The sequence below is a fragment of the Macaca thibetana genome, chromosome 11 (genome assembly GCF_024542745.1).
Source record: "Macaca thibetana thibetana isolate TM-01 chromosome 11, ASM2454274v1, whole genome shotgun sequence".
Classification (NCBI taxonomy): Eukaryota; Metazoa; Chordata; class Mammalia; order Primates; family Cercopithecidae; genus Macaca; species Macaca thibetana.
Genome location: NC_065588.1, coordinates 23,665,721 through 23,687,666, shown reverse-complemented (window position 1 = coordinate 23,687,666; position 21,946 = coordinate 23,665,721). Strand labels below are relative to the sequence as shown.

General features: G+C 35.7%; 1 protein-coding gene across 19 annotated transcripts in view; it reads left to right on the top strand.

The window, feature by feature from the left end:
• The window catches only part of SOX5 (SRY-box transcription factor 5), a 1,034,891-nt gene that overhangs the window by 975,976 nt on the left and 36,969 nt on the right, over positions 1-21,946 (top strand). For all 19 annotated transcript variants that reach the window (XM_050746696.1, XM_050746702.1, XM_050746700.1 and 16 more), the window contains one exon: positions 12,443-12,620. In XM_050746696.1, coding sequence (XP_050602653.1) covers positions 12,443-12,620 — 178 coding nt within the window. The remainder of the gene's footprint in view (positions 1-12,442; positions 12,621-21,946) is intronic.

Below are 21,946 nucleotides of genomic sequence, written 5' to 3'. Positions count from 1 at the left end.
AAGACATCAGTTCTCTCCTGGTCACTGCCATGAAGACAAAGAATGCCTTAATGACTCTATTGAGGTTATCATTAAAATAAAGGAGATTTGCAGACATCAGCTATAAATCACTATAAAATGGCCGGTGGGTAACCTTTGACACAACTCATTTGAAATAAACCTGGGATGGATTCGTAGCCTTTGGCTGAGCCAGTAAGTGGGCTAAAGGTCTTTTCCATCCTCTCCTTCATTTCTTGCAGTATTACTTCCTCTCCAAGTGACTGGAAAGGAATTGGATGTATATAAATTGACATGTGTATTAAGTTGAAGGCAAATAGGTCTATATGAATAATAGTGTTAAGGATGTTCATGGTGTTTATTTGAAATATGTATTCTTTTGATATAAATTTTAGGATTCTGAATACATTTTGAATTTATTATAGCTACTATGTTAGAATACTTCATGATTTAGTGTCATAAAAATTTTGTGAGGGTCTCGACCACTATTACTCAAATTGAGCATTACAAGGCCCCTATCTATGAGGTATAAAAAAATTCTTCAGAATTGAAAAGAAATTACGTGATTGCAGTCTAAGTTTTCAAAGAAATTATTACTTAATGATTATTTTTCCTATTGGCATTTAAATAATAGAGAAGCAGCTTTGAAAAGTTGCCTAAGCTTACACCTCTGTGACTTGGGTTCAAGTCCGAGGCTTCTTAAAGGTATGACTGTTAGCAAATTTTTGAATATCTTCAACCTCCTTCTCTTTATCTGTGAAGTGGGGTTGATGATATCTCGTATTCTTGCTGTAAGAATAAAATAAAATATATGGAGATGTTTTGTAACTTGTAAAATTTAGATGTCAAGGAGTAAATCGTATTAGAAAATCAGCCCTGAAAAGTGAACTGCTATATAATAATTTAAATTATTTTTAAAAGTTAGAAGTTTTTAGGTTATGAAACCCACTAAACATACTTTCATAGTTTTGTAATGTTTAACTTACTCTTCAAAATGTTTGTGTAACAAATAGTGTATTGGGCTTTAAGCATTTATTTCTTCTTTAAAAACTAGCTTTCTCCATGACAAAATTGCATTATAAAATTAGCATTTCTTTTGATGTAGGGAGAAGTTCTCAGGTAAAAATATGTAAAAAATATATAATGTATAATTCCTGTATTCAAATAGACTTATACTGTGCCTTTTATTTATTCACTAATAGATTAATTAGAAGAAAAAAGGAAAAAACACTTTAAGTCAATCATAATGAGAAATAATTGATTTGATGACTATGTTGAGGAGGGGAAAATAATCTTTAGGTCATTTCTAATAAAAATTCATCTAATACAGAAAGCAAATTTTTGAGACTTAATCTTCCAACAACTCATGCCCTTGATATATTTTTGTAAGTTTTCAGACTCTTCAAGAAAAAAAAAAAAAGGTGGTCTAAGGATTCACAGAATAAAGAATTGATAACTTTATGAAAAGTTAAAAAAATTAAACACCTGATATCCAAAATTCAAATCCAAGAGTCAATCACTTTAGTAACAAAGAATTCAATCTAAATAATCCAAATGAAATGAAATACAAGAAATGTTTTTCCCCGTAAAACTCTTCCTTCATGACATTGTTTTAATCATAATGATATTTATTTCACTATCGAAGTTTCCTAGTCACTTACGTTGCCTTAAAATGTTTTATCTTCTAGTGTATAAATTTCTTCTCTCTCATGACCTATCATTCTCTTGGGAATAGTGTTTGTGTCACAAATTAAAGAATTAACCCACCACTTAGGGGAAAAAGAAGAGACAGGGGTAGATGGCACAACTGTTCTAATTTTGTGTTCATAAAGGAAAATTGCTAATTAAGTGGCCTTGTTGTCTGGGGAAATACTCAAGGTTCGTGATCTTGTGCTAAGGAGAGCAAAACTGCGGACACACACACACACACACACACACACACACACACACACACACGGCGTGGGTTTAAGAGCGGAAAGTTTAATAGACAAAAGGGGAGAGAGAGAGTGAGAGCACTTCCTCCTGCGGAGGAAGGGGACGAACGAGTGAGAGCACTTCTTCCTGCGGAGGAAGGGGATACTCAAGCGGGTTTCTGGGTTTGGGAAGAGATGTGGTCCATTTTACAGAGGGGTTTGAGGAGGTCCTATTTGATTTACGTAGGGCCCAGGAGATTGCTTTGACCAGGTGTCAGGTGTGCTATTTACATAGTCTGTGAATCTTTTATTATGCAAATTGAGTTTATCTGGCAAGTACCGCGACACTCACACAGGGACAAAGAGAAGGGAGGAGATACCTCCATGTTGAAGGTACCTGGCTTCTGGCATAGCTGCAGGCATTTACCTATGCAAGCTTCTAGCTTGCTTATCTATGCTTGCGGTTTGATTTCTCAGGCTACTTTTTTTAGAAATGTTTTAGGGGCTGCTTTTTATTAAAGGAAAATTCCACTGAGAACTCCTTTATCCTCACAAACTGCCTAAATAATTTCTTACTAACTCCTATATCACTATTACTGTACTGCTCTTAACCTGAGGAGTAGATCTCAGTCTAGGTTAAAGCTAAGTATGGTACGAGAAGTGAGTTTTGCATTTAAATTTTATTTTTACTTATTTTTGGACTTTTTACCTTTTGTCTTCAGTGACTGCCCCTTTTTCTCTGTCTGTAATGAATGGAATGAAAAGAGTTGTAGTTTGGATGTACTGACCTAGTCAAGACTCAAGTTACATGAATAGGAGGAAGCCTGTGGCTAAGTAGTTCCTGACAATGGCTTTCTTAGCAGACATCTCTGAGTAGAAAGCAGTGAGTCCCAGGGACATCAAACTTTCAACTCTTAAGAGGAAAGCAAGGGAGCAAAGTTCTGAAGACTGAGACGAACTGAAATTCAAGTGGGGAGGAGAATTCATTACAAGAGATTTAAATATAGAGGGATCCATTTTGATATTGCATATGTTCCTATTCTGTTATTCACAAGTCAAAGTAACATTTGCTGGATGTGTATGTGCATTGTACATAAACGTAAATAACTTTTGAAATGCTATAATAAAAACAATAGGGAAAACTTTGAATTTATCAAGTTAGTTATTCATTAATCTCCAGTATCCATTAAACATTTAGTAGTTAATAGTATTTAGTAAATTTTTTTCTATTCAAGGTATATGTGGGTGTAAAGAGTATACTCAGAACACTTTAAAAAGGAAAGCTTTCTTAAAGTATTTGCAATTTGATTATTTAGCCATCAACAATTCAAGAAAACAACACAATAAAATGAAATACAGTGATATGAATGTTAGTCAATAACACTAGGGTGCTGCCTTAGGCTTCCCTAGCCTTTTCTTGCTTCGTGTTTCATTCTAATGTCTAATCCATTAAACACATACACACACACACACACACACCCCCCTACACACCTGTCCTTCTCCAAGGTTCTGTGCCTTAGACAATTTGGCCTTCACTCATCTCCCAAATATAAACCAATGCATGGTTTATATCAGTTAATTGTTGTAACTGTCATTACTCATTAAACAGTCAGTTATAGTGGGTTCACCAGACTGTTAGGGATTTGTGCCATAGGAGCTGTACATGCATGTATGTGAGCACTGGGAATGTCTCTTTGATGTAATTAATTGGAGCTCGTAATAAATGACTTATGCATAATGATGCTTACTATTATTTCTCCCATTCTGCCAGGTTGCTATCTAAAGATGGTCTATCTGCATATAACCAGACCAAACTTTTCAAAGATCTGAGAAAACATAAATCTCTCAGAGAGCCATAGATATATATTTTGAAAAGGAATTTTGGAGCCCTCTGAGAGTCCTTCAAAGTGTTTCATTTTGTTTTGTTTCAAGTTCATCAGTGTTTCATTAATATTTTCATCAGTTTTTTCCCCCCTCAATGGGCTATCCATGCCTTCATGTGGTATTTTTACTTCTCTTTTATATGATTCCAATGGATCAAACCTTCTACCACGGATTTGCTTTGATGATGTTATATTGTTCTGCTTTCCTTTTGATAGTAATTCCTTTTGTAGATTCCAGTAGAGATGCTGATGTGCTCATTTTGTACATTTTGGTTCAGGTGGAAATGCCATTTCCAACATAGAGATGACAGTAGAATTTGATCAGCATGACTTCTATTTCTTTGTTTTATAAAGTTATATTGCTCTGTGAGCTCCTGTTTTACTTTTTTTTAATGAATCTATTCCATCATTTAACAGTTTTGTAGTTCTTGGCTTATGTTTGTATACAAATCTTCAAGTGGAACTAACAAGAAAGCAACAATGACAAATGCTTTGTAATTATAAATTTAAGGACTTACCAGGTGGTGTCAAAAACACATTACATTTTCTTGTACAAGAGCGACCAACTCCTTAATTTCTCTAAAGCATTTTTAAAAGCTTTTGGAGATTTACATTTAGAGGTTAAAAAGAGGAACTTTTAACATGTGATTATTTAACATCAATTCTTACTGCTCTATGCTTCCTTTTAGCCTCTTGGTAGAAGAACTGTTAATCATTTTAAAAGATAACAGCAATCATCCAGCTGTAATGAACACTATAGGACAAAATAACCATTATTATTAGGAATTTGAAGTTGTCTGGGGACCAGAGGTTAAACAAAGTTGAATTGGAAACACCATACGTTTCCTACTGGCTCATGTTATAACTATAGCTGTTCTTCATCACACATTATTGTTGACACTTGTATTCCTCCCATTCTTCCTCTTTTCAAGTATAGTTAGAAAAACTTGCTCTGTGGAATTTCTATGCGTGGGTTTTCATGTGATATTGTGGGTTAAATGTCTTCTAATATGACATTCTTCTTGGTAAATATATGGAAACTGTATTTATATGGTGTATTTTTAGGACATTTTGGAAATAAAAAGTAATGTTAGATAGTTAATCTAAAATGAAAAATTCAAAAGCTAAATTAGAGATCTTAAAGGGAAAGGAGAATAAATATTAAAAGAGAAGGAAGGAAAATGTAAAAAGGAATGGTATGGCGCTATTTGGATTAATTCAAGGCAATTTTTGAAATTAAAAAGTGAATGTGGGGCCAGGCACGGTGGCTCACGCCTGTAATCCCAATACTTTGGGAGGCCTAGGTGGGTGGATCACGAGGTCAGGAGATCGAGACCACCCTGGCTAACACAGTGAAACCCCGTCTCTACTCGGGAGGCTGAGGCAGGAGAATGGCGTGAACCCGGGAGACGGAACTTGTGGTGAGCTGAGATCGCGCCACTGCACTCCAGCCTCGGCAACAGAGCGAGACTCCATCTCAAAAAAAAAAAAAAAAAAAAAAAGGAATGTGCAGTATAGTTGATATTTTAGAAGCCACACTATTCTTTATTTATTTTTAAATATATGTGTGTGCTTGCGCGTATCATTTACAGCATTGAGGCATTAATTCAACAAAGTCAGAAAATAAGGAAAATATTAAGATACTAAGGGAAAGTGAGCAGGGGGCATTTTAAACAGCAAATAAAATGATGAGTACTCTTTGAATACCTTTAAATTAATTAAGGGCCAGCAAATTAAATGTAAAGAAACATACAATTTCCACAATGAAGCACATGTCCCCAACCACACTACTAGCATCTACTTTTAAAAGAAGCAGGTATACATTAAGCAAAAGTGTAAAATGGCAAATAAGGAAGCCAAATGAGATGCTAGAAAATATTACCCTCAGCTAAATAAGACTTACATTTAAATGGCCATCAAGTCTAATGGTAGCATTAACAAAGCAAAAGCATACCTATCAAAGAATTCCTGGAGCTCTTTCTGCCTGGTTAACAAGGCATTTTGCAATTTGTAAGTCTAAAAGTAAGCATCTGTTCACGAAAAGGGGTTTCAAGACTATGTGCTATGTAAAATGATAGACTTGAATTTTAGGAACCTACTAATTAAATAAGGAGTTGGGATGGCTAAGTAAGTAGGATTATTAATTCCTTGAGGACTAAGAAAATAATTTCAAGATTGTTAGTTATTTTTGTCTTAGATTACTTTGACTCTTGCACATAAACGTAAACCTTTTCTCCTTTAAGTTCTGCTCGACAGGTACACTTCAATCTCTTTGTAGATCCTCATGATGTTTACTTGTTTTGTTTCTTCTAGTAAACCTCTATGGACCTGTAGCAAAGAAATGCCTTATTTGGGTAGGAGAGGTGAAAGAGGGCTCCCGCAGTGCATTGAGTTAGAAAATGAAAGAGAAAGGATGAGTGTTGTGCACAAGCTAGGGAAGAGAGGTGCAGCAACAGCGCACATTATGCAATTCAGGCTGTCGTGTAACTTCCGTACTTAGGTTAATATGATTATTTCATCAGAGACGATAATAGCGGCAACATGATTAATTTTGCAACATGTTTCATGAATGCCTTTACTCATCCCCATTTGTTATTACTGCTACTTATTTCACATGAGTATTTATGATAAACATGGGGACAATCACAATTTTCAAATCATGCAGAGGAACAAGCCTGAAATTTTATTTATACACACACACACACACACACACACATATATATATATTTAGTCATTGTGTGGCTGTTGAAGAATCAAAGTATTTTTATAAATGAAACATTATATTGAGTATAAAGACAAACTGTTCTCAAAGAAGTTTAAACACACACACACACTTCCACTTAAATCTATATCTAGGTTTTAAATAAAAAGTAAGTGGACTTATTTTATTACTGACCATGTAAAACAAAAGCCTCAAAGCTCCATGCCCAAATGTCCTTTGGTTTATGGGTTTCTAATGCCTGGCATATAATAGCCATTAATAAATTGTTGAAATACCATTGGATAAATAATAAATGGATGAATGTATGGATGATTGAATAAATGTATCTGTTCTTATCTGTTGCCATAAGACTGGTATACATGTGTTAACTGCCAAATAAATTTTGATTTTCAATAATTAATTTAGGTAAATATTTAAAGAAGTGGAATTTTGAGACACCTGTGATATGGAATGAGCCAAATCATCAATTAGATAATGAGAATGAATAAAGATGTGAATAAAGATGTAAATAAAGATGAAATTTAAATTCTGAAGGGTTTAATCATGTGCATGTCCTCGGTAGTGCATTTTGTGGTCTAGCAACCTACATGTGGGTATATTTCCATGTTGTGAGAAGAAGAACAGAGAAACAGAAACAAATAGAATTCTCTAGGATGCCTGGATCGCTATTATCTAGTTCTCTATTAAAACTCCTTAACAAAGAATTGAAAAGCTAAGGAGTGGGGAGAGAGAAATAACACCCCAGGATTGCTAAGAATGCTTTCTGTTTGTTAAATTATGTTTGATTTCTCTGAATCATTTGGTGTTTGTACATGATAAAATTATGACTTTTATACAATTATGTGACAGTAAAATATTTTCTTCTAGAATAAATTATTTGAAAACCAACTAAATGAAATATATTTTAACTTTATATATTTATTTTATAGTGTTTAAGTTTATGTGGAATAAGTTTATGGTGACAATTGGTATTCCCTCAGTGCATGTAAGGCTACATATTTGTTCCACATTCTTTATGCAATTTATTTTCATCTGTGTGGCAAATTGTCATTGGCTGGGATTAAGTGATTAAGGCCTCTATAGTATTTCTACTACTGTGACCACAAACTGGTATTGAGATGTTAGCTTTCAGATAAGTTATCGTAGCTGTAATTATGTAAATGGAACATCCCAGACCTGTATGTTTATTTGGATTTTACTTACTTTGCCTTCTATCCCAGAAAACTAAGATTAGTCTAGTAATTGATTAGAAGAAGTTATATCATGAGTGAGCTTCTAAAACTTGTGTTTGGTTATATAAAATATTATTTTCTTGTATCATGTATACATGAACTCTTGAGATTTTTCTAAAAGAATAGTCCAAACCACTCTTTAGTATTAAAGGAAATTTTCAGTGCTACATAGCGTAGAGGACAGAGAAGCACAAAACAAGTCACCAAGACAAGTAAATTTGTGCCTTAACATTTTTATGTATAAAATGGCAAATGTTTGTATTACATCATTTCATTGCAGATATGTTATTTTTCATGCGGTTATTGTGTAGCAGAATTACATAGCTAGGACTGAATTTCAGAAGTTACATTCCATCAACGCCCTTTTAAATTTAAGATTAAATTTGTCACAGAAATTAAAAGAGTATTGTATGTTGAGTCCAAAAACCTGGGTTTCATTAGAACTTTCTAAGCCTTACTTTCCTCCACAAGATTAGTAATTACTTCATAGTCGTGAAGTTTAAATAAATTCTTTGGAATATTTATAATGAACCCTATAAATGTAAATTATAGCCTTCTACTAGTTAAAATTTGTTTAACTTACACATTTACTTAAACATGAATGCTTTCTTTATATTTATGATATACAAGTTTGGAGCTACTAGGCAGATAACTAAATTCTTAACTCTTACTTTGTGTATAAATGAAATAATTATGAAATATGTTATTTTCAAAAGTTCCAATTGGCAACCTCATTTAACTATTAGGCAAGTAATTAACAGGAAATTGCTTTGCTCACTGCTTGATGGTGTAGTTGATAGAAATAGTATCTTTTTCAATTATTTTTGACCTTGAAAATTACATCCTTTTATTCATAAGTAATTTATTTAACATGTTTAAATGTGTGTTTTATTTGTAACAATAGGGGTTAATCATGTTAAGCTTTCGAATTTCTCCAACATAAGATTACAAGTAAAAAACAAAGAGAAGTCTTACCTTCAGCTTTTATTGCACATATTCATATTATAAGAATGCATTCCAGAAATAAATTGTCCATGTCCATTTTATAGTTAAGATTTTAAAATTTTCATCTAGTCAAATGAAAAATAATTAATATAAAATGGGAAACTGGTGTAATTTTTGTATTCTTCATAAATAATAGGCATTTGGTATAGCAGCTCAGTAGTAAATTATTAAAAGAACAAAATTGTGAAATAATACCATATAATGTGTCAAAATTATTTATACAGTTACCAATATAAAGATCAAGAATGTGAGTTCTTATTAATATACCATTAGCCTGGTCACACAATGGAAGAGAAGGAAAGGGCAATTTTGAATGACATTTATATCAACTTTGGAACTGTCAACCTCTATTATGTCCTTGGGGCCTTGCACTTTTTGGCTTTCAGACATCTGTGCTGCCTTGAATGGAGGTGCATACTAAGAGTTTTCAGTGGGTCTCTTGCTCTAATAAATGTTTTGAATAGTTATCTTTCAGCATGGGCAAATAATAGTTATTAGTGCTTAAAGCTAAGACATATGAAACTTCATCCCATCAGCACCCACATCCACATCATCTTCATCAATACTACCATTCCCCCCTCACTATACACTCACACTGTGTTTCCTCTCTGCTCATAAAAGTCTTCCCTGTTCCAACTCTGGGAATACAGTCCTTCTCTTTGCTTTGCTTTGTTTTGCTTTTTTGTTTTGTTTCTTTTTCTTTTCTTCACATTCAAGTAAAACAGCCATCTTTGATCCAAGTATCTCCCGAAACTTTTGCAAGAGTTATGATGATGTCAAAAAGAAGTTCTAAAGGCGTCATGTCAGAAGTCAGTTTCACACAGAAGGCAGTAAACAGGCACTACATTGCTAGGGGAAAACAGAGCCTGGAATATTTACAGCTGGGTAGTAAATAGTAAAGTCCCTGACAGTCAGGATATTTAGGCTTAACTGACCAAGAGTAGATCTGGATTCTAATCTTTATTGTCCCATGGAATCTCAGTAACATTCAATTTATTATGCGTATGAATGTTTCCACTATTAGCATATAATATGTCCCAATTGTATTTTAAACACTGAGGTAATATTACATATTTTTAATGTTAACTTCTTATACAGAAGAAGCTTTTTAAAGGATTTGAAAGTCTAATAAAACTTTTTCAATAGTCTCCCTTTATATTATTAATATATGAGGCAGTGGCTCTTACGCTTAAGTGTACATCAGAATCCCCTGGGAATGAATAATTGTTAAACACAGGTTGTTGGAACCATCCTCTTAGATTCTATGATAGAGAATTTGCCTTTCTAACAAGTTCCCAGGTGTGCTTATGGTGCTAGTCTGTGAACCACATTCTGAGAAGTATTCATTCATACTAGATTAAAATGTGAGGATACAATACTTCCATACTGCTGCCAAATAAGACATCATATATAGAGATTATGGTTGAACAGGTCCATGTTTCAGATTGAACAATTTAGGGATAATATTGCCCCTATAGCTTTTTTTTTTTTTTTTCCCCTGACACAGTCTCACTCTATTGCCCAGGCTGCAGTGCAGTGGCACGATCTCACTCACTGCAGCCTCAGCCTCTCCAGTTCAAGTGATTTTCCTGCCTCAGCCTCCTGAGTAGCTGGGACTACAGGTGCGTGCTACCATGCTCAGCTAACTTTTTGTATTTTTAGTAGAGACAAGGTTTCACCATGTTGGCCAGGATAGTCTCGATCTCCTGACCTTGTGATCTGCCCACCTCGGCCTCTCAAAGTCCTGGGATTACAGGTGTGAGCCACTGCACCCGGCCATTGCCCCTGTAGTTTTTAAAATGCTAAAGTAAACTTCTCCAAATTATATGTTGCATCAATCATGGAATTATTTTACTTCCTGTCAAGATCCTATGAATCAATATAGATTTGGTATAATCATCTTTAATTTCTTACGTATCTGACATCATAGAAGATTGCTAATTTGAATTATCTCATGAATTTTCAAAATTTATTTTACTGAAACAAACAATATAAACTGAAATAAGATGTATTACAAGAGTAATTTTTTTCCTAGTCTGTTCATGGGATTCTTAAGTGCACATAACCACAGAATCAAATAATAATCTAATAATATTAAACCACTTAAAAATATAGACTTGAAGCCAGGTGCCATGGCTCACGCCTGTAATCCCAGCACTTTGGGAGGCCAAGGCAGGCAGATCACTTGAGGTCAGGAGTTCAAGAGTAGCCTGGCCAACATGGTGAAACCCCGTCTCTACTAAAAATACAAAAATTAGCCAGATGTGGTGGTGTGCACCTGTAGTCCCAGCTACTCAGGAGGCTGAGGCAGGAGAATCACTTGAACTGGGAGGTGGAGATCACAATGAACCAAGATTGCACCACTGCACTCCAGCCTGGGCAATATATTTTATATATATATATAACTTGAAATTGATGTCATATTTTACCATTTAACCATTTTGTAAAGTGATTTATTTCAGTGGTTCTTTTGGTAAAACTGTGCATTAAACTTTTGTATACAGTAATTAACATACACTTTAATGTCACGTGACTACCCCATTTGATTAAAAATTTTTCTACTTTCAACAGATCATCCTGTTATTGGTAAATATTTTATGTTCTTAACTCATGAAATAGCTAAGTGGAAACTAAGTTTTTATTCTACAATAATATTAATGTAAAATTGTATATATTGTAAACATTGATATATAAACAAGTGGCATGATATTCCAATTTTAGAGCACAGAAAAGGAATAAAGTAACCCTTTCAATTTCCAATTTAAAAAGTTATATAATGTTAATATTATCTCATTCTTATATTCATATATGATGTGATATAAATTTTAATGATACTGTATCCATAAGTCTCATGTATGAAATTACCTAAGAACGATTTAAAATAGAGTATAAACTGTGTTTTGACCTGTTAAACCATAGAACAGCTGGAAATCATCAACCATGCTGAACTGATCACATGATCTTCATGACACATATAGTATACTAAAAGAAAAACCTGGAAAACAAATCTGGATTTTGAAAACATGGTGTTTGTTTAGTGTTTAGAACAGTATGACATATAAATAAGTTGTACATATTAGGGTTATGTTATTATGTTTATTTTCATTTTTAGATCAACTTCAAAGGTGTTTCTGCAAAACCTAGGGAGAAAGGATTATTTTCTAAGAAAGTTAGAAAGTTTCTTGTGTGTGTGTTGAATTTGGAGAGCAGTTCTGATCGGAGTCACACAACTATCTGTGGTCCTCCATCGTGGGTGTTCCAGGTGCTCTGCCTAGGCACCAGGGTACAAACATGCATCAGATCCAACCCCTTTTCTTTGGAGATTTAAAAAAAAAAAAACCTACCTACATCATATTTCAAATCTAATGTGTAATATCTCTCAATACAAATGAATATAGTACCAAGAGTAGCTTTTTAAGAATATTTCTTACAGGTTATAAAAATTATCTGCTTTCTGTGGATAGTTGAGTACACATGTATTTTCTCTTATACAAAAGGTATTTGGAATGTGTAGTTGAAGGAGACATTATGTTGGCAGCTAACCAAATACTGTAATGTTCAGAATGAATGTTAAGATCACTGATTGGTAGAGTAATTTGATGGGAAATGACAGGCTGCATACCTGTGTTTTTCTAGGCATTTTTGATCAGCCTTTCCTTATCACAGCTCATGTTCTAATGATCATTGCAGGATGAAGTGGCACAGCCACTGAACCTATCAGCTAAACCCAAGACCTCTGATGGCAAATCACCCACATCACCCACCTCTCCCCATATGCCAGCTCTGAGAATAAACAGTGGGGCAGGCCCCCTCAAAGCCTCTGTCCCAGCAGCGTTAGCTAGCCCTTCAGCCAGAGTTAGCACAATAGGTAAGTTCTGTTTCTTTTGTTCTTGCTGATTTTCTGTTTATGGCTATTGAATGGAATCATCTTTAAATGGCACATCACACACATTCTATACACGGCTTGAGTTCACCTAGGTCCGTTTTAAACATGCAAATGAAATTTCACACTAAAGTCTAAGTTATAATGCCCTCCTGAAAATCTAATTGTGTAGGTTATATCTATATTTCTAACTATGTGCATACAACAGAAAAAGAAGACTAAATGACTAATTGCAGTGAGCAGTGATGGTTCCAGAATGTTATTATTAGGTGACTTACCTTTTACATCATTGAAATTTCCATTTTTTGTGTGAATTGCACAAAGTTACATTGTGATGAAATGCATTTTGCCTCTATCATCAGTCAGCCATAAGGATGTGAAGTTTGTTCACTTTCATTCTGCTTGAGGATTATTTGCAAACACCAAAGTATTATAAAGAGTGGATAGCTTCAATTCTATATAATTGTAAATTCAGTAGAGTAAACAAAATAGTAGAAAACACTTTTATAAGCTGACTTTGAAAAATTCAATGATTTTAATTTCAGCATACATAAATCAGACTGTATATACTGATTTCAACACAGATTTATTGATATTTTTATTATTTTTATTCAATTTTTAAGGAGGCCAGCCCTCAAGGAGCTCATGGTTTAGCTAAAGGAAAGTCATTCATTCTATGGTATAAGTCAGCTGTAATAAGTGCTATTGCAGAGCACATATAAAATTCTACAAAGAGAGGAGACTGTTGGATTCTGTCTGGGAAGGACTACAGAAGAGTATGAGTTAGATATATCCTAATTCAAACTGAGCCTTGAAGAAGAGATAGATCCCTAGGCATTCTAGATAGTAAGAAAAAAAATCACAAAGTGAAATAGCATATTTTTAAGAAATGCACTGATTTGTCTAGACTGTAGAAAAAATGTGTGGTGGAAAGTGATCACAGCCAAAGCTGAAAGGATGAGATGGCAGAATGATGTTGGAATTCAGGAAACCATTGTTTAGGTGTAGGGCAAGAATAAGTTACATGAGATAGAAATAAACAGTGATAAAGGAGAGAATTAATTAAAAAGATATTAATTAAGGAAGAATTGACATAATTCAGTCACAATAGAATATATCTGGTAAAGGTCAAGTTGTAGACAGAGGAAACTAGAATTTTGAATTTATGAAATAACAAGGATTATTATGCCTCTATTAACAATTAAAGGGGAGCCCAGAATTGGAGCAGGTTTGGGAGAAGACATAAACATGTAATATATGTTGAATTTGAAGCACAAGGAACTATTTAGGTAGAGATGTTCAGGAAGAAGCTGGAAATATAAGCCTCATAGGTAAAAGAGGTGCCAGAATTTTAGATACGGAAATTATTCCTTGATGAGGTGGTTGAACACAGGAGAACAAATAAGTCCATCAAAAAAGGCTGTGTGTGGTAAGAAAAGAAGTGGAGTGAAGAATCGTAGGTATTGCATTAGATACTAATAGATAGATAACTAATATGAATATTATAATATAGCTAACTAATATTTATTGCTATGTAACAAATTAACCTAAAACTTAGCAGCTGGTATTGCATTAGATACTAATAGATAGATAACTGATATTAATATTATAATATAGATAACTAATATTTATTGCTGTGTAACAAATTAACCTAAAACTTAGCAGCAGAAAACAACCAATATTTATTGTCTAATTTATTATTATTTATTGTTTAACATTTATTATTATCTGTTTTCTGGAGGTCTCTGTTCCTTGCCACATTAGGCCTGTCCCTAGGGCTGCTCGTAGCATGACAGTGGACCTTCCTGAGTGAGTGATCCAAGAGAAGAACAAAGAGAAAGGCACAGTGGCTTTTATAACCTGTTCTCCAAGTTCATCCAGAGGCAATTCTGCTTTATTCTGTTTCTTATAAGAGAATCATTAAATCCAGCCCAACTCAAGGCAAGGAGAACTAGGCTCCAACTGAAGTAGAGAGTGTTAAAGTATCTTTGGACGTATTTTAGAACAACTATACTTTTTTTAGATGCAAAACTGATGAAGAGTAAGTTGAGTGTCTGAGAATAAGAGTAAAGAGCAAGTGGGTATTTTAGAATAAGAGTGAAGATAGGGTAATGTCATGCTAGCCTAGGAAAACTAAGTTTCAAAAAAAAGGGATTATTTAATGGTGCAACTTCTGCAGGACAATTAAAGAACATGAAGAATAAGAGCCTTAGGATTTGGTTGGAGCTCATGGACAGGTAGACTGACAGAAATTTTAATAGAACGGTTTGAATAGATTTCCAGTTATACAGAGCAGAAGACTATGAGGAAAGAAAGTTAATTTGGAGACATAAACTCATCTCTTTCTAAGTTTGGTGTTGGAAAGTGATAATACTTTGAGAAGGCTAAGTAGAGACAGGTTTTAAAATAGGAATATGTATATTACGCTTCAAGAGGGGAGAGGAAGAAGAGTTAAAGCCATGTATAGATATGAAAAAGTGCAAAAGACATGTATAGGTATGAAAAGTGATGGGAAGGGATTAACTCTTGTAAAGGAGAAAAACTTTTCTTCTTCCTGAGAATGAAGGAAAGGAAGAGATAAATGGTAAAATTTCAGAGAAATTTTGGAATGATCACAATGAAGGCTGAAGGAGTGTGTATCAAATGCTTTAATCTCCACAAAGTAGAATTCCAGATTATTTGTTAAGAGGAATTCAATCTGGGCAGTGGGGCCACAGTGAAAAGAGCAACAGTAAAAACTGAAGTTTTGAGAAGTTTGAAAAAGGTTTCAGACACATGTGTGCTTTTTCATCTTATGGTCTAACTCCAGTTACTCTGCTCAGCATCCTAAATGAGCTCCAAGATTAGATTTACTTTTATGTACTATGTAAAAGAAAAAATATTTTATTTGGCAAGAATCATTCACTATCCTAATATACATGTAAGCTTATAAATGTCATAGTGTTAGTACATGAGCAACTTTTGCAATGTTGTTAGAACTGGAATATGTGACTAGTAGAATAACTAATATGTTTTTATTTGTAGCACGTATGAATATTTTTTCTTTAACATTCCCAAGGATTAAGTATGGCAAAGTATTTTAGAAAGGCAAGAACATACTAAGTGTCATTTATCATGACTTTCCCCACTACTAAAACATCTCTTTTTTTTTCCTGAAAAGTCCCTTCACCACATACACATCCCTCATAATTTCCAAGGATTTAAGTCCACTGCAATTTACTTTTCTCTTTTCAACGAATGCAGATGTTGAAAGCTGAAACTTTAATGAGTAATAATGTAGTTGGATAAAAGCTGTGAGGATTAATGGTGTTGTAAAGGTCACTCCTGAAAGAAGAATTAGTGTGTGATGCCATTATTAAACCACAGAAAACTGTGGACTGAAAGATGACTTAAGTTATCGTTAATGACATGCGGCTCTTTGCTATATATCTATTAGCTACAAATATAGAAAGTGACTTTTTGAGGTTGGTGACCAATATTACAGTGTATTCTATAAGAATGCTTTTGATATGGTACGCAAATGATAGGCAGCTCCAAAGAAAGGAGATCCTTAAAAGGCATGAATAGTTCAGAAGAATGATGGATAATTTTAGAATCTTTTGACCAGATGTTATCTTTCCCTTATTGGCTTTTTCCACCTATATCGAACATATGTATAACACTTTTAAGTTTTTTTCAAAGCATTTTTTTCATCTATTTTCTCACTGCAGCTGTTCTACAATTATAGACCCTTAACTAGATGGAGTAGATATCCATATAATCTAGTCAAAGCTTGTTATTTAGCAGATAGGGAACACAGACCTAAAGAGCCTATGTGTCTACCTAGGGATTTGAAGTAACTTTTTGTCAGAGCGTAGACAATTCTATGATTCTATATTTATTACCTCAGCTTTAATTTTAAGGAAATAAATGTACATAAAAATCTAGTAACTTATCCAGACTTAGAGCTAATGGATTTTGGAGCCTTAGAGCCATAATTTATTAGTTGGCATTCATTCTTTTTAGTTGTTGCCTTTTGGTAGCCACTATACATTAGATGCTCTTTTGGGTCATTTATCATTTCACTCATACATGTAACAAATGAGATTTAAATACTCTCTCTTTGCCATACGTTTTGCTTAGTCTGGAGGGTAAGCAGACAACAGCCTTGGACTGAGACTTTCGGTGCCTACAGTCTTTTTCCTAGCATATCTTTGGAACGTATTGGAATGTACTGTTCTTAGCCTTCCTTCCTCAGAGGCATTAACGCTTGAAAACTAACTATACCTGAGCAAATGTAAATGCACATTGACCCAGTAAAACAAAGGGCAATATTTCCAAGTCCATTAATTGGCTACTTGATTTGTACAGCATCCAGTTTAATATATGATGACTTGAAGGAGGATATTATTTTGAAAGTTTGTTAGTTTACATTTTTATTTTATTATTATTATTATTATTATTTGAGACAGGAACTTACTCTGTCTATTGCCCAGGCTAGAGTGTGGTGGTGCAGTATTGGCTCACTGCAACCTCCACCTCCTGGACTCAAATGATCCTCCCACCTGAGCCTCCCAAGTAGCTAGGACTACAGGCATGAACCACCAAAAATTCAAAAATATGAAAAAAAAAATATATATATATATATATATAGAAAGAGAGAGAGACAGAGTCTCGCTGTGTCGCCCAGGCTGGAGTGCAATGGTGCAATCTTGGCTCACTGCAAGCTCCGTCTCCTGGGTTCACGCCATTCTCCTGCCTCAGCCTCCGGATTAGCTGGTACTATAGGCACCCACCACCACGCCCAGCTAATTTTTTGTATTTTTAGTAGAGACAGGGCTTCACCGTGTTAGCCAGGATGGTCTCGATCTCCTGACCTCATGATCCACCCACCTCGGCCTCTCAAAGTGCTGGGATTACAGGTGTGAGCCACCGCGCCTGGCCAATTTTTGTATTTTTTTAGAGATGGATTTCCCCATGTTGTCCAGTCTGGCCTCGTACTCCTGGACTCAAGGGATCCGCCCACATCAGCCTCCCAAAGTGCTGGGATTACAGGCATGAGTCATTATGCCCGGCTGGTTTTTAATAAGCAAAATTTATACAAGGATTTTAATGAGAAAAACTTTGTTTGCGGGAAAGTGATTGAAAGAATGTAAAAGAATATTGTGATTCATGGAAGGCCATTGGATTATCAGGAAGTTGGAGATATCATTCAAAGACATCTGGCAATTAATATTTGCATAACACTTTACAGTTTGCAAACTGCTTTCACATGTATTATCTAATTCCTGTGAGCTTTCACAGATAAAAAATTGTCTATTTATCTGAGTGTCAAAAATGTAATGCTGATCAACGACCACAAAAATAGGAAAAATATATATTTGTTGAAAACCACTGGAAATACATATGCCATTACTTTTACTTACAACTGAAAAGTCCTATATAAAATAAATATGTAGTAAATAAGAATTTGTGTTGCATTAATATCATCTGTTAAATCCATGAATTTTAATAAATCTGTACCATATGGTCCAGGCTTCTATTGATAAGAAGACAGAAATGATCAATAGACTTGGAATTATCAAGGCAGATACTTTCAACTTAGAATATGCATTTGTTTCTTCAACAGATCCTGCCCTGGGCCAAAGGAATAATAGATTGAACTAAAAAATGCCAAGTAGTCCATAGACCACTATGAAAGACAAATGCAAGACAATATGACAATAAAAACATTCACAAGGTTTTGAAGGAACACGTGTGGGAAGCACTAATCTTGTCCAAGAACATGTCTAGGGTATGTGAGAGAAGTTCCCACAGAAGGGGTGATGTTTGAATAAATTCACACACACACACACACCAGAAAGAGCCTTTCAGCAAAAGAGAAAAACTTGAGATACAAGCGTGTGAAGTGAAAGGATGAAGGCCTGTCCTTGGAAAAGGGAGAATGTCGTGTACAGCTTAAACATGGGACTCATGAGAGACTGGCAAGAGGGGACACAGGAAAGACAAGCAGAGTTGATATCATGAGGAGATTCTTAGGCCTTGTGAAAGAGTTTGGGACTTATCTCAGAATGACGATTTTCCGGGAACATGAAAGAGTTTTAAAAGTTCCAGTAAAAGCTGTACACTGTGATCTCTTGAAGATTCACAATGCACATTCACATATTCAGGATTTTAAAAATTCATGCAATTAAACCTTTTTAACTTTAATTTTGTATTTCCTGCACTTACTTGTACATGGAATTATTTTTTCTTTTTTTTTTTTTTTGAGACGGAGTCTTTCTCTGTCTCCCAAGCTGGAGTGCAGTGGTGCGATCTCAGCTCACTGCAAGCTCTGCCTCCCGGGTTCACGCCATTCTCCCGCCTCAGCCTCCCAATTAGCTGGGACTACAGGCACCCGCCACCACACCCGGCTAATTTTTTGTATTTTTTAGTAGAGATGGGTTTTCACCGTGTTAGCCAGAATGGTCTCGATCTCCTGACCTCATGATCTGCCCGCCTTGGCCTCCCAAAGTGCTGGGATTACTGGTGTGAGCCACCGCGCCCTGCTGGAAATATTTTTTCATGGGCTATTACAGATCATTATTTTATGAAATGTTTTTGGAAGCACTAGGGTACCAGAGGAGAGTTTGTAATAAGGGATTTTGACATCGATTTTTTTTTAATACACATAGATAGATAAATAAATAGATATTTCTATTTTTATCTTTAGACAGATTCTTGCTTTGTCACCCACGCTGAAGTGCAGTGGCAGGTGAACATGGCTCACTGAAGCCTCTACCTCCCAGGCTCAAGCAGTTCTCTGCCTCAGCCCCCCAAGTAGCTGGGACTACAGGCAAGCACCACCAAGCTCCACTAATTTTTTGTGTTTTTTTGTAGAGATGGAATTTCACCATGTTGCCCAGGCTGATTTCGAAATCCTGAGGTCAAATGATCTACGCGCCTTAGCCTCCCAAAGTGCTGGGATTAGAGGCATGTGCCACCATACCCGGCATTTTTTTTTTTTTCAATATTTTGAAATGCTTTATCTAGAAAGAGAGTAGACAAAAATTCAAAGAGTGCAAGCCTAAAGACAGGAAAACCAGTTAGGAGTCTAAGGCACAGTGGGATATCAGGTGGCTTTCGTGAAAACAGAGGATGGAGAAGCAAATTTGAGAGCTGAGGAAGAAGTGCAACTGTCAGGGCTTGCTTGCGTTGTATCTTTAGAGGGTAGAGGAGAGACCTTAAATTATTCCCAAGGATTGGAAGGGCAGCTGACAAGGTCTATGGAATATAGAAAGCAGTGATTGAGGCCGTGGAAAGATGATGAATTGTTTACCAGACAGCTGTATTTCAGGTACTTATGGGACATTCAAGTAGAGAAGCTTAGTCAATAAACAGATACATGTATCTGGCAATCTGGAAGGGTTTGAGGCAAGCAGTAGTTATTTTACAGTTCTTGGGATCATTTCTCAATTGTTAGAGACATAGTAAAGACCAAGGGTGGCGGGCCGGGCGCGGTGGCTCAAGCCTGTAATCCCAGCACTTTGGGAGGCCGAGACGGGCGGATCACGAGGTCAGGAGATCGAGACTATCCTGGCTAACACGGTGAAACCCCATCTCTGCTGAAAAATACAAAAAAAAAAAACTAGCCGGGCGAGGTGGCGGGCGCCTGTAGTCCCAGCTACTCAGGAGGCTGAGGCAGGAGAATGGCGTAAACCCGGGAGGCGGAGCTTGCAGTGAGCTGAGATCCGGCCACTGCACTCCAGCCTGGGCGACAGAGCCAGACTCAGTCTCAAAAAAAAAAAAAAAAAAAAAAAAAAAAAGACCAAGGGTGGCATATTGGTTTCCTAGAGCTGCCATTACAAGTAAACTGGGTGGGTTGAAACAGAAGTTTATTCTCTTGCTATTCTGGGGGCTAGAAATCTGAAATCAAGGTGTGAGCAGGGTTCGTTCCTTCTGGAAGCTCTGAATGGGAATCTGTTCCATGCCTCCATGCTGCAGACAGTCCTGGCTCATAGATGCATAACTCCAATCTCTGCCTGCATATTCACTTGGCTTTCTCCCCTATTTCTATGGGTCAAATCTCTCTCCTCTTTTAAGGACACCGGTTATTGGATTTAGGGCCAACCCTAATTTCAGGGTGATCTCACCTCGAGATCCTTAATGACATCTTCGAAGACCTTGTTTTCAAGAGAGGCCAGAGTCACAGATAATGAAGTTTAGGAGTTGGATATATCTGTTGGGCAGACAAAATTCAACCCATTACAAGTGGTTTTGTATTTTATTTTCTTTCCTTGTACAGCAGCCATTACTAATTCTTTCCTTTTAGAGTTGATCTCCTCAAAAATTAGACTTTCTAGTTTGTCCCTTCTTTTCTGCCTCTGAAAAAATATATAAGGGGCCTTTTGAGTTAAGAAAAACAAAAATTTTGAGAATATTTTTGGTAATGGTTAAGAAGAAACACCGAAGCATAAAACATCGAATTGTAGGCCAGGCATGGTGGCTCACGCCTGTAATCCTAGCACTTTGGGAGGCCAAAGCGGGAGAATAGTGTGAATCCAGGAGTTCTAGCCCAGCCTGGGCAACATAGCAAGACTCCATCTCTACAAAAACTTAAAAAGTAACTGGGGGTAGTAGTGCCCATAGTCCCAGCTACTCAGGAGGTTGAGGCAGGTGGATTGCTTGAGCCCAGAAGTTCAAGTTTGCAGTGAGCTATGATCATGCCACTGCACTCCAGCCTAGGTGAGACCTTGTTTCAAAACTAAATAAATAAATAAATAAAATTATAGTGAATTTAACAAAGTTACAGAATCTCACAAATTTCTTACTCTAACCCACATTTTCCAAATCTCATTTGAGATGTTAACTGGAAGTTATATTGACCTTTGCCATCTCATTTTCCTCTTAAGACTGAGGTTCACCAAACCTCTCCTATACACATGCCCTCCCATCTGATCCTGACTTTAGATGCAATTGTTGCTTGAATCTATAATGAAGGCAGAATAAAATGTATCTATTAGATAGCCATTATGTGTCTCTTTGGCCTTTATGGTCTGATGCCCATTTAATTGAACCTCTGTGCCAGCCAAGGAATGACATCCCCTCACAGATTGCATCATAATAGTCAAAGCCATGTTAACAGGAGTGCTAAGGGTGAACGTATAGGGAAAATGAAAGTGTGAAGAGTAAAGAAAGGAGTCTAATATCTTTTCCTGCCTCTGTAGATACCACATGCTATTTCCTCCTTCACATGTGTTATTTCATCTAATTCTTCCATCAACTTTACCTTCATTTTGTAGTTAAGGGAAGTGAAAACTTAGATTGAGCATTAAAATTTGTCAAATATCACA